General features: G+C 39.0%; 1 protein-coding gene across 8 annotated transcripts in view; it reads left to right on the top strand.

Moving 5' to 3' along the window:
* Nucleotides 1-14,103, top strand: part of LOC121281841 (cleavage and polyadenylation specificity factor subunit 6-like) — a 43,522-nt gene that overhangs the window by 2,371 nt on the left and 27,048 nt on the right. For 5 of the 8 annotated variants that reach the window (XR_005943961.1, XR_005943960.1, XM_041194886.1 and 2 more), the window contains exons 1-4: nt 3,599-3,684; nt 5,785-6,024; nt 8,913-9,016; nt 12,720-12,865. Coding sequence is in view for 3 of the 8 variants with exons in the window: in XM_041194886.1 (XP_041050820.1) it covers nt 3,601-3,684; nt 5,785-6,024; nt 8,913-9,016; nt 12,720-12,865 (574 nt within the window). In the remaining 5 variants the exon portion in view is untranslated. Of the gene's footprint in view, nt 1-2,620; nt 2,814-3,598; nt 3,685-5,784; nt 6,025-8,912; nt 9,017-12,719; nt 12,866-14,103 lie in introns of those variants that run through there. The other 3 variants (XR_005943963.1, XR_005943962.1, XR_005943964.1) reach the window with 3 other exon arrangements.

Raw genomic sequence — 14,103 nt, 5'->3', positions numbered from 1 at the left:
CAACCATCTTCCTTTGTTCTACATATGACTCTAACCAATGGAGAGTTTTCCCCCTGATTCCCATTGACTTCAATTTTACCAGGGATTCTGGATGCCACACTCGGTCAAATGCTTCCTTGATATTAAGGGGCCTTCACTCTTGCAGTATAAGGATTGGCATATATGGGGTTAATGTCGGACTGAGTGCAGTAACGTCCACACAGTGATGTAAGAAGACATAACTCCAGACCCAAGAGTCAATGTGGTGTTGAGCAGAGATGGGTTAAGACCTAAGCACAGAGAGAGCTCCTCGCTAGTACCCTTTACTGTACAATGTGTAAATAGTTCTGCTTGTTAATAAAACTTACAGTTAACTTACTGAAAACTACAAAGACTTCTTTAAGAAAGACCATTCTGTAACCAATACCCTCTCAACAGCCCTCACTCCCCCTTCTAGAGTTAAACTTTTTTGTCTCTGTTTTGACCAAGGAGGTCATGAGTTCAGGAGCCGAGTGGCCCTGGCGGAACTCAAACTGAGCATCAGTGAGCAGGTTATTGCTGAATAAGTGCCACTTAATAGCACTGTCAACCATCCCATCCACCACTTTGCTGATGATTGAGAGTAGACTGATTGGTTGGTAATTGGCCAGATTGGATTTGTCCTGCTTTTTGTGGACAGGACATAGCTGGGTGATTTTGCACATTGTCGAGTTGGTACCAGTGTTGTAGCTGTACTGGAACAGCTTGGCTAGGGGCGCCGATAGCCCTGGGGCACAAATCTTCAATACTGTTGCTGGGATGTTCTTAGGGCCCATAGCTTTGGCAGTATCCAGTGCCTTCAGCTGTTTCTTGATATCACATGGAGTGAATCGAATCGGCTGAAGACTGGCATCTGTAATGTTTGGGAGCTCGGAGGAGACTGTGATGCATTATCCATTTGATCCTTCTGGTTAAGGATGTTTGCAAATGCTTCAGCTTTGTCTTTTGCACTGATGTGTTGGTTTCCCATGTTGTTGATGATGGGACTATTTGTGGAGCCTCTTCCTCCTGTTAGTTGTTTAATTGTCCACCACTAATCACAACTAGAGATGACAGGACTGCAGAGCTTCGATCTAATCTGTTGGTTGCGGGATCACTTAGCTCTGCCTATTATGTGCTGCTTCCCCTGTTTGGCATGCAAGGAGTCTTCTGTTTTAGCTTCACCAGATTGACACCTCATTTTTAGGTATGCCTTGTGGTGCTCCTGCACTTTTCATTGAATCAAGGTTGATCTCCCGGCTTGAATGTAATGGTAGAATGAGAGATATGCCAGGCCATGACGTTATAGATTGTGTTGAATACAATTCTGCTGCTGTCGATGGCCCATGGTGCCTCATGGATACAAGTTTTGAGCTGCTAGATCTGTTCTGAATCTGTCCCATTTAGCACAGTGGTAGTGCCAGACAATGCTCAGTGACAGAACAAATGAACAGTTGCAGAGGTATGTTAAATAGAGTGTTGAAGGTTAGGGAGTTGGAAGTTTGAAAGGACTGTTGTAAATGGCTTGACAGAATTTTTTTTTCCGGGGCAAAGTAGGCTAGTGTAGTGATGATGAATACAAGGAGGTAGACAATTGCCAATCAAGATTATGCGAGTATAAAGGCAATGGGGGATGACGAGGCTGAAGAGGTGGCTATTGTAGTGGAAGGGTAAGGTATATACAGGGTTAATGTGGGACTAAATCCAGTATCACCCACACAATGATGTAAGAAGGCACATGACCCAGACCTAGGGTGAGTGTGGTGTTGGCCAGAGTTGAGATCAGACCTAGGATGGAAATGGCTCCATACCTATACCCCTTTACTGATTAGTTGTATATGGTTACAAGTACTTAAGACCTGCTGTTAACTTACAGAAGGACAAAGACTTCTTTAACAGACATGTTCTTCAACCAACAATTTCCAACAGTTTTGAGTGTAAATGGAAAAGGTATATGGAGAGAGAGGCAGTACAGAATTTGCTTTTGGAATAGAGCAGCATCTTCAGTCACTAGCTGCAGTTGGGCTGGCCAATGAGAAGATTATTAATGAGAAAAGTGGCATCCATTGCCCAGGTTCCTTATAGTAACATGTCAGATGATGTATTGTAAACTTTTGAACTTACTGCTCAGAAAATAAATGTCTAAAATATTTCAATATAAAGAAGAATGCTTGACATGCCCTTAATCACACTAAAGATGTACTCTGTATGTAACTCTGAAAACTGCGATTGCAAACACTAACTGTTTTAAAAATGTGGTGGTCAAATTACCTTTAGAAGCACACCTGATGGGAAACAGAATGGCCAAAGAAATTGCTAGAAAAATATTTCAAGGTACCTGCCATAACTAATGCGTATATAACCCAGCAATTTATGACGAAGAAGAGATACACCATGAGTTCTGATTTTCCACAAGTTGATGCATGATTATCTTTGATAAAACTGAAAAAATTACCATCTTATCATGAATCTTCCCATTACAGTTAATTGTGTGTCATGATGTATCTGAATTTTTTACCATTAATATGGATTAATTTCACTGCAACCATTTAGGGCTGGTAATTTGTGTTATGAGGATCCTACTAATGATGTAATTTGTTGGCTTGACATGCCACTCACCTAGGAGAACCAGAAAGGGAAAAAAGAAAGTGGACATAGTGTTGAAGATGCTGGAAATCTGAAATAAAAACAGAAATGCTGGACATACTCAGCAGGTCAGGTTGTGGAGAGAAACAAAATCACCACTTCAGGCTGATGAACCTTGAGAAGCAAAATATCGCTCACATTGCGGCCGCCTCTACAGTGGGAAGACCAAAGTAAGACTGAGCGACTGCTTTGTGCTCAGTCCGCAAGCATGACCCTGAGCTTCCTCTCACTTGTCATTTCAATTTTCCACCTTGCTTCCACTGAACGTTCTGCTCTTGGCCTGCTACAATGTTCCAGTAAAGCTCAATGCAAGTTGGAGGAACAGCACCCGGTCTTTCGACTCGGCACTGAACATTGAATTCAACAATCTTAAATCATGATCTCTGCTTGCATTTTGTTTCGTTTTTTTTTGCTCATTTGGTTTCTACTGGTTTGTTTCTTTGCATGTGGACGTCTGTTATCCAGCCATTCACATCTCATCTAAACACATATTTTGTTTCTTTACTTTAGCCATGATCACTCCTTGTGTCATATTTTGTACAATGAAATATTTTATCATTTAATTTCTCCTGTCCTCCATCCTAACACAGAGCTTCCCTTTTGTTCTTCTTCCTCACTTTCACTTGCTCAAAACCTGCTATATTTCTACCTTTCTTCAGTGTGATATCTATTCAAACAATAAAAGCTGTCGTTTTCACAGGCGGCTGACTGACCAGTTATTTGCTTTTATGTTTGCTGCATTTGTAGTTTCCATTTCTTATTTGAATTTCCTGCCTAAAAATTGTTTTGTATTGAAATGGGTTAATCAGGGGGCAGGACTTGTTTCAGTAGTGCCAGGAAGGTTGGTTGATGTGTGCCCATCCAGGCGAAGCGAAGTGCACAAGGAACACACACAGAGACTGCGTGAAATGCGTCAGGGCGGCGCAGCTCCCGCTTGGCATCATGGGCTATTTTAAAATGGCGGTGCACTCGAACATGACCGACCAGTCGGTCCCTGGTCTGCTAGCTGCAGATGGTGAAGAGGGCGACAGTTCGAAGCAGGTAACATGGGGTCGGGCAACAAAGCAGAGCAACTGGGAATACCCCCACCCATTATTCCAGAAGTATCTGATGTCCGTTGTAAACCGGCGAGCCGAGGCTCAGTTTAAATCAGGGCCTCGGCTCCAATGGACTGAAAGCGATGCGAAAGGTTTTATCGGGGATGTTTACTTCGGATCTGTTGGGTGTTACACATTTCAGGGATGAAATAACACCTCTTAAACAGGGGAGGGGGTGTTATGTAGTGTAAGGCCGCAGAACTGTTTACAAAGAGACCCGAAATGCCTGGCACCTTTACATAATAGCGGCTCCCAAGAATCGTTGTTTTCCTCTTTTGCAAATAGCATTAAGGATAATTACAAATGATCTTCCTTAGAGCACTTTGTCTACACTGCCCTTTTAAATTTTTTGCTTTTGTGTCAAATCAAGTATTTGTCATAGCTGAGTTGTATGCATTCTAATATCTATTTTAAGAGTAACTAACTCCAGCATGTTTTTGATGGATTGGGATTGGTTATGACCTTAATCCCAACATGTTCTTGTAATACACCGCCTAATGGTTAATTAGAAAGTAAATAATTTCACAATGATGCTAAAGTATGACTTGTACTGCAGGTTTACACCTGTTGCTAAAATACTTTGCACTAATCAATTCCAATGCTGGTCATTTGCTATAAGTCAAATGATTTTACTATTTAAATATTAATTTAATGGTGTTAGGAAGTGTTTTCTGAAAAAATAACTGGCAGGATGATCCATGCAATTAAGTTTTTATTAAACTTTCAAAATGTGGAATGAACTCTGAAGCGTGATTGAGACAATTTTTAACTTGGTGTTACAAATTTTAAAAATGATTTTAGTAATGTGTTTGTTCATGGTATAAATCCAATAAATTGTCTGGAAATTAGTGATTAAATTATGCTGATCAACTGCATGTCATTCACAATTTAAGTTACATGTATTAGATATATTTAATGCTTTGATTCAAAATATTTTGGTCATGGAAGCTAATCAAGGCCACAGATGTGGAGGTAATTGTAGAATTCAATCACCAAAATGGTTTTTTAAAAAAAATCCAGCCATCCTATGGTGTAAAAATTGAATTTACTAATTCAGTTAGTAAAATACAGTGGTTCTGGAAATAGTTTGCAATTTGCTTAATGAAACATATTTTATGCATCTTGGATCACACAAGCGAACTTTGATTCTTTTATGTTGATCTCCAGTGGACAAGCTTCTTATCTGCAAATTGAATTTGGAATGCATCAGTGTGCAAAGCATGCTGATGCTCATTCAAGTTCATTGATTAACTCTAGCAAGTTGGATTTATATTTTTTAACGTGCTCCTTTTGACAAATATAGTTATGTATAACAACCAAAAGAGTTTTCTAGTAAAAGTAGAGTTAGCAAATGCAATAACTGATTTTTATCACTAGGATAAAGGCAAAATACTGCAGATGCTGGAAATCTGAAACAAAAACAAAAAATAGCTGGAAAAACTCAGCAGAGTCATACGGACTGGAAACGTTAACTGTGTTCCTTCCGCAGATGCTGTCAGTCCTGCTGAGTATTTCCAGCTGTTTTTGTAACTGATCTTTATCATTTTCTTATGTATTCTCATATTATCCCAAAAAGGTTTGCTTATTTTACTGATGTAGGAGTGCAATCTTTGTTAAGCTGCTCGGTATAATAAGTGTACAAGATAATTTTCATTCATGTGCTTACGTCTTGATTACGTTTACTTAATGCATTTAATTTTGAAGAGATAATTTTACCTTTTTAATTATTGATCATTTTCAGGCATATCCTAGGACACCCTGTAATGATGCTGAAATGTACAGATGGGTGTTGGCAAGATATTGGACACAATTAAAGGGAAATATCGAAGGAAATGATTGTGTACCACACTGTTACTGTTAATGTCAAGAAATGATTTGAAGCATTAGTAAAGACCAGTACCTTTGTACAAAGAGGAGCGGTGGTGAAACAATAGGGGTCCTTTTATTGTAGAACATTCTAAATTTGGTCATATTATACAGCATTGTCCTGTGCATTGAGGCATTTAATGAGAAGTGCTCATCATCATTCTCTTTTTTTTCTCAGCAGCTGGAAAATGAAAATCAGGTCCAGATGGATTTATATGATGATTTGATTAATGATATAATAGGGGTAAACAATGGGTTAAAGCCTGAAATGGACAATTCAGAGCGCTCATCAAACACTGCAATTGTCCCAACTACTGCTGTTCCAAATAAAGCTGACCCTTCTAAATATTGCGTTCCGGATAAGACTAATACACCAATTTATAAAAGGAAGGCTATGTTGATTGGAAATCTGACATGGGTGAGCATTACTTTTCGTCCCCATGATATGACTGCACATGGTGGTACATAGGTTAAATGTGTCTACTTAATGAACTGATGAAATGAAAGCTCTATATTTCAGGCATTTCACTGGTCAACTATTCTTAACATGAGAAAGCTAATTGTGAACAATTAAATGTTTTGTATGTTGGTGCCTCTAGTTTATAAAGTAAAGATGGTATTGTTTTTATTATTGTTGGATATGGCATATTGTAAGGGTAGCTTTTATGAGTAGGTAGAAACTGAAGGATAAAATGGGAAAATTGATCTAAAAAATTTGAGATGCTCAAGGATTGTTTTGACATTATAAAGGGAGACTATCGGATTGGGTTCAAATATTATCATTGCACTCATAGTGCTTGACCAGCATAGTAATTGGGGCATCAAAGTCATGCCCCTTTAACATTTTCTTTGACCTGTGGATACCAGTGTGGATACCCTAATGCAGCTTGGCCCTTTTCATAGGGAGGGATAATCGACTGGCTACTACCTACAGTCCGTCAGCAGTTTAAAGCCTGTTTGCAAGGACAGAACAGTTGAGGAAGAGGTTTTTTTTTGAGGGTGGGTAAAGGTTGGGAATTTTGAAAGAATGTACCTGAGGAGAAAGAGCCACTTGCGATGTCAGTCAGTATCGGTCCAGGAAGGGAAGTTGAGTGGTCAGCAGTTTAGTGGGAGTGGGGTCAAGAGTGAATAAGGTGGATCTGATGGATGGGATAAGCTTAAGAGGCCACAAGGGCATAGGAGAAGAGGGTATTTTATACAAAATTTGTTGGTGTGGTTTGGCCTGCTGGTCAGTGGGAAGAGGAAGAGGCAGATGAACCTGGATTTTGTGGTCAGCGGCACAATAACTGCATTTGCCACCGAAATCTAGTAAATCTGTGCAGAAACTACTATGATCCCAGTGGCAAGAACTTTGTTGTCATGAGGGGAGGGTTCCCTCCCAGCAAGGATTGCAGCGAGGTCCAGCAGTGCAGGCTTGTTCAGGCAAAAATGGTAGGCAGTTGCGGGCATGCCTTACAGTCACTGCACTGTAAAAACTGATTTAAAAAAAAAAACTGCACTGAAAAGGTGTTGGAAACAAAAAGGCTTGGAAAATCTCACATTTTAGTAGACATTTTCCAAAATTAAAAATTTAAGCATTTATAAAATGTACAATAATTTTGATCATTTTAAAATGTTATTTTTCAGATTCTTAACTTTTTAGAATTATGTTGTACTTTTTAACAAGATTATAAGATTTTTTTTTAAAAAAGTTTCATGTTAAATGTTGAAAAATAAATTTGCTTTGACTTGAAGAATGGTGTGGGCCTCATTAAGTATTCACAAATTGAGAGGAGACCCCTTATGCCTGAAAATACAAGTTTAAAATTGTAGTTAGGCAATTACCATTAGCCCAAGTCACCTTCGTTTCTTATTTGACATTTCATTTAACGAACCCTGCAAGTAGCATTGGTGTTGGCCCAGCTAAACTTAGGATTAGTGCACATTCTGGAAATTGCTGGGCCTTTCTGATGTCCAGTAATGCCGAATGGTTTATGCTACTGTTCCCGCAAAATCTGGCCCGGTGTGTCAGTCTTGGTGATTAGAGCTCATTGCCCTTGTTGGAGTGATTATATAGAAGAGAGAATTGATTATAGAGGGGAGAGTGTGTTAAGGAGATAATTGGTAGTTGAAAAAGAAAACCTTGGGGTGTTTTATTTCATCTCGCGGGTGATACTGCCATTGTCTGTAGGCTTAGGTGGAGGAGAGTGCAGCCTGATGACATTTGATGCAGTTCAACTAGATCTGGAATTGATGGCTAAAGTAGCTGAGTGCCTGATTCGATTAAGTTTGTGACCCTTGGATTTGGAATGAAGGTGAGGACTATACTCAGGGATGGACCTGGATGGGAGAAGAAAGGCATCAAGCATTTGATGCCCTTCCTCAATGGAAAAGCAGTATTGTGAGAATGGAGGGGCAAAGAACATGCAATTGGGAGTTAGAAAGTACTTTCTAAGTGTTTTGTAGGAGTTTTTTTTCTTCAGACATAGAAGGAAATAGGTTTGGAAGGAAATGGTTGGTGGGATGGGGGAAGAGATACATAGTGAGGGATACAAAGAAGTGTTTAGAACTGGCCTTGTCTGTGACAGAGATCACAGGAATAGAGAAGCCAATAACATACCAGAGGATAAGGGGAGAAAAATAAGTAATTAACATTGCAATTTCATTGTGTTTGTTTTGACAAGGTGGTTTGTGGATCGTATAGCCAGGTGGGGTGGCTTCAGAAAGAAGGAAGGCATTGTTACTTATGAGCCAAGTTTCAGTCAAAGCTGCACCAGCGCAATCATCCACAATAAGTTAATTAATGACCCAGCCTTGTTTGCAAGTACACAGATACCCATGAGGGAAATATGAAGGATAATTTGTTCTTTGGCAGTGATGAAGATGGCAATGGTAGGTGGGATAAGTGAGACTTGGAAGGTGTTTGAACATGGCCCCAAGTGCATGTAGTGTGTGGAATGATCAGAGAGAGAAGAATGGGCTGTTGATTGTAAGTAGGTAGTAAATGATAGCTTGATGTGCCCTTGGAAGAAGAATTGCGCAAAGGGCTGCTGTGCATTTCATTCTTTTCAAGCAGGCTTGAATGTCTGGCATGTGTTTGTTTTAATCTGTCAGATCTTTTGAGAATTAGATTTTGATAACTTTCAATAGTAATAACAAGAAAAGCAAATTGCTAGGTCTCATCTTGACATGCAAGGTAGATATGTTTAAGCAAATTAATTAACATCGAAAGCTGTGCATCTACGTAGGAGAATAGAGCAACAAGTCTGCAAAACAATGGAAAAGCTGAGCTATTTGTTCTAATTACTGTATATTAATTTCTTACAGTGGACAACTGTTGATGACTTATTAGCTGCCATTCATTCTACTGGAATATATAATGTTGATGAAATCAAATTTTATGAAGTTGCAAAAGGTGGTCAATCGAAAGGGTAAGTAGAAAATTATATCAAAGCAGTGAACACTGAAATGATAGCAAGTCATTCAGCTGCTGTGGAGAAATGAGGCAAGCTAATGTTTTGGGTTTAATGTTTGGAACTGAAGAAATGAAAGATGTTTTTAATCAAAGGGCTGAGAGAGTAGTATGCACTGATGGAATAATATGTAATCTGTTTAAGAATAAGAGATTTGATTCTGACATAGTCTTTACACCAGACAATGGAAAGTAGGACTAAAGACAATGGAGGAACAAAACATATATGAATCTGCATTAGCTGAACACTAAGCAAAAAATACAATACTGTATTGTATACTAGAAATCAAGCAAAAGCTGAATTGTGAAACAATACATTTTTTAAAATTCGTTCATTGGATGTGGATATTGATGGCTAGGCCAGCATTGAGTGCCCATCCCTAATTGCCCTTGAGAAGGTGGTGGTGAGCTGCTGCCTTGAACCACTGCAGTCCATGTGGTGTAGGTACATCCACAGCGCTGTTAGAGAGGGAGTTTTAGAATTTTGAACCAGTGACAGTGAAGGAATGGCAATATATTTCCAAGTCAGGATGGTGAGTGGCTTGGAGGGGAACTTACGGGTGGTGGTGTTCATGTGTATCTGCTGCCCATGCCCTTCTAGATGGTAGTGGTCATGGGTTTGGAAGGTGCTATCTCAGCCTCTGTGGAGATAAGAGACAAGTAAATATTTTGGGCGTGGATCCTTGATCAGAACTGAAAGATATTAAAATATGTAAAATTTGCAGCACAGAAACAGGGCTTTTGTCCTGGGGGAAAGTAAAATAACCTATAAAGTGCTTCAGTTCTCCACCTCACTCTCTGACCTCTGTTTTTGACCTTTTATGCTATTCCTTTGAAGCTCAATATAAACTTGAGGGACAGCACCCTATCTTTCTATCAACCACACTGCTGTCATATTGACTTTGTCAGAGCCTAACTATAGCTCCAATGTTCTCTCAGCAAACGATGGTGGTTATAGATGTTTCTGGAGAGTGGAGATGAAAAGAGTTGGTGTTCTTGAGAACTGTCTCGGAATGCTGTTGTGGGGGGCATTCTATATGCTTAGTGTCGACCTCTTTCCTTCTCCCAGGATCCTGGGCCACGGGAGCTGACTCTGTTTTCAGTTTTTTGTGCTTCTGCTTCTATCTGGGCCTCAGTTATTCACACATACTGTGTCTTAATTATTGTAAATTTATTTGACTTCTCTTGTGTTAATATCACTTCTGCCATTGAGCCATCTTATGTTTTTCATAAAAGTACTTGCTGCCTCTTGCACATGCATGAGATTATGTATGTTCTGATCTCCATAGAGACCGATAACTTAAATAATTCCAACTTACCAGTTACTAGCTGAAAGAATGACATGGCAAGATTTCATGTTTAAAAACTTTTACTGTAACAAATGACTAAAATACTATTAACGCAACACTTTTTGTAGGCAACTTGTATGCTAAATTACAGTTAGGAATATTCCTTTTTTATACTTAGCACATATTGCGTTCTCCACGAAATTACAGCCCTTATAAGCAAACAGTTTACATTTGCCTCCAGTGGATTCCTGTATCCCCATTTCGCCGAATCTCCAGCTGCTTCCTGGTCACCAGTACTGCAGAAGGCAATAGCAAACCACTACGGTACTTTGCCAGGGCATAATCATGGGCCAGTCCATGGCCACCAACATCCTCTTAGGGCATGGTACCTGAAGGAAGAGGAAGAATGCTAGAAGGCTAAGTAGTTACAACTCCAAGCAGTAATAAGTTGTTCTCAAATTCACTGTAAAGCTTATTCCTAACAATGCAGCCAAATGTTTCCACCATTCACAATTCCAGTTTCTCCAAAATGTAGCTGTATTGCCTACATGCATTCCAAAATGGAGTATCTTTTTCTTTGCCCAAACCATTGTACATTTTAAAAAAATAAATAAATTTTCAAAAAGAATCCAGCTTCATTTCGTTGTGTACAACACTGCAAATTTGGAAGCAGGATGCATCAGCCCTCCCACCAATACCGTCAAAAATTAGGCACCTTAGGGACTGGAAAAGACTGGTTCTCTGGCTAACCATAGATTTCAAAAAATGTAGCATGAACTCTCTTTTATTACCTTTCCTCCTCTGACATAACCATGTGTTTTGCCAGAAAAAAAATCTTGTTCCCTCTTAAATTCACTGAAATTGTTTGTTTCCACTGTGTTTCCCCTGGGCAATGCTTTGCACATTAGTCAGCTTCTCTGAAGTAATGAGGGGTCATATCCATTGTTGGTAGAGAACTTCACCTGTTGCCAGTGCATGTTGCACCAGTTAAATTACTTGTTTTTTTTTCCATTCATTGCTTTTGGTGGATAGAAAATTGTAGGGAAGAAGCCTGCAATTTTATGGTATGTTGGTGTAGGCCAGTTACTGATATATAATTTTGTGTAGCTGGCAGTAACTTCAAAGTAAACTTGCCAAATTCATTAAGGCCAGCTGCCACAAGATCAGTCAATTTATAGCTAGCCAGCGCAAAGGCCTTGCACTACCAAAAATCTGGTCTAAATATAAAAGAATCTAGAGACAGTTTAAATTTTAATGTGCAATAATTTTCTGTGGCAGTAGATAAAACAACATTTGCTGTTAGTTAAACTTGCTCTTGCACATTTGTGTAGCAAGTTGCTGAAAGTGTGTTTTGCAAGGGAAACAGTGCATCTGGGATCTGAGTGGACAGGGTAAACAACTGCATCTCCTTAATCAAGTCAAAGGATTATGAATTGTGAGAGGCCTGAGAAGAAAATGTAAATTGTAAGGTGCGCAATGTCAAAGTACCAAGAGAGGAATGGAGGGAAAGAAAACTTTGATAGAGAGTTGAAGGAAAAGTTTAACAAAAATCTTTTGGTTTAAAATGAGACAATTGAAAAATCTCCCACTAACAATTAAAACCTGAAGGAATGAGACTCCATATTTGTAACAGTTAATTTTTAGTGTCAAAGAGGCTGATTAGAAGTAATTAATACCTTTTAGAAAGGCACACTCACTTGAAATAACTGGACTTAACATCCTGTGGCACGTTTAGCTCATAACTATTGTCCAAATACAGCAACTTCATGATGTTCATTTCATTTCAGTGGTGAGGCAGACAGCACGATTGCTGTTTCTCGTGAAGGTAACAGCAGCTCGACCAACCACTTTTGACCACGCATCTGCTCCTCATCTGAAGTTATTTGTATAATTTTGCACTTGAATAACAACATGTGCCGTTAACCTCAACATTATCATGCCAAATTCTAGCCTGTTAACTACTACCTGAACAACAACTTTCTTTTATGTAGCATCTGTAACTTAGAAAAAAAAGTTCCAAGGCAGTTCACATTCAATACCTGTTCATCTTGAAAGAAGATTTAAGGAGAGATGATCAAAGGGATCTGTTTGAAGGAATGATTTGGGCTTATGCAAGGTTTTCCAGAAAATGAGATCTAGGGGACTGAAGGCACACCTCACAGTGATGGGGCAAAGGGAGAGAGAGGAGTACAAAGAAGGGCGAGAATTGGAGGAATGAAAAGCAGAGTGTGTGTTGGAAATTCAGCTGAGTTCATATACATGAATCATAAATGAAACATTGCTCTCTGGCTCATGCTCTTGAAAAGAAAAAGTGATGCACTTGTCATTGGATTTCTTATTTTGGATTTCAAAAATTAACCTTGTGTTTTGTAGGTTTGTTAGTGTGAAATTGTTTTCTGATTGTGACGTACAAAGACTGTTCAGAACTCTTCCAAAGAAGGAAGTTCATGGAAGGACCCCGGATGTTCGGCACTTTACTGCAGCAAATTACCAGTATTTTGAAACGCAGTTCATAAATGGTGAGTTTTCTGAATGCTAAACATTGAAATTCTGGCCAGCTGGCAGTTTCTAGAATCTGGCTGTTGACTAGGCTCATAGAGCTTTTAATTCCAGGATAATATTAGACTTACTGTTTTACTTTTTTAGGAAAACTACCATAAATAAAACTTTATCTCCCAGAGCTTTTCCCAAAGCACAGTGATAGGGCTGCAGCCCATTTGACTTAGAATTTATATGGCTATGAGTTTTTAAATTTTAAAGTATAAAATTGCAATAGACAGAGTTCGACTCCTCTCAATTCTAATTTAATTTTGACTCATTTTAGAATGAATATTGGAATTTTCAATGTTCGGGTTAAGTTAGTAACACACTCATTTCTGGGACAGAGCTTATTATTTTGAAATCCATAAGAGAACTTGAATAGATTGCAGATTGACACTCCTGTGCAGTACTTGGAGCGCTACATGAATTTGTTAAACCAAGGTCCTGCCTATTTGTTCAGGTGGGCATTGAAAAAAGCATGACACAATTTGTAAAAGATGGGGAGTCTACCTGATATCTTGACTACCCCTCCCTCAGCCAGTACCATTAAGAAACAACTGATCATCTTACTGCTGTTTAAAGGATGTTGTAGTTTTAGAATGTTTGCTCTGCTGGCTTATATAAGATGCTACATTCCAAAAATGTTTGGCGTGCTGTGAGATATTGACAGTGTGATAAAGCGCATATATAAGCATGCCTTCTTAAATGTGGCTTAACAATGGTTGAAATTGTACTTGTCCCTGTTGTAAAGCCTAACCAATGTGAAATTAGCAAATTAGAGGTTGAATTCTAAATCTCTGAACTAATTGTTCAGCTTGCAAGTTATGTTGCCTTTGTATCAATTAAACCCAGCAAGTTATCCATAGTGTTGGCTATGATTTAATACAAAATTAGGTATTATCTGGCTTGTGGTTGTGTGCCACACTCATTCATTCATGGAGTATGGGTGTCATTTGCAAGATCAGTATTTATTTCCTATACCTTTTTGTCCTTGAGAAGATAGCAGTGAGCTACTTTCTTAAACTGCTGAAGTCCATGTGATGTAGATACAGTCATGGTGCTGTTAGGTAAGCAGCTCCAGGATTTTTGCCAAGCAACAATGAAGCAAGAGAGCTATATATATATTTCCAAGTCAGGATGGGATATGACTTAGGGGTTTCCATGTGTGTGTTTGCCCTTTCTGTTCCAGGCGATAGAGGTTGCGGGTTTGGGAGGT

Source organism: Carcharodon carcharias, chromosome 9 (genome assembly GCF_017639515.1).
Source record: "Carcharodon carcharias isolate sCarCar2 chromosome 9, sCarCar2.pri, whole genome shotgun sequence".
Classification (NCBI taxonomy): Eukaryota; Metazoa; Chordata; class Chondrichthyes; order Lamniformes; family Lamnidae; genus Carcharodon; species Carcharodon carcharias.
Note: the sequence above shows the minus strand (reverse complement) of the source record. Positions and strands in the feature narration are given on the sequence as shown.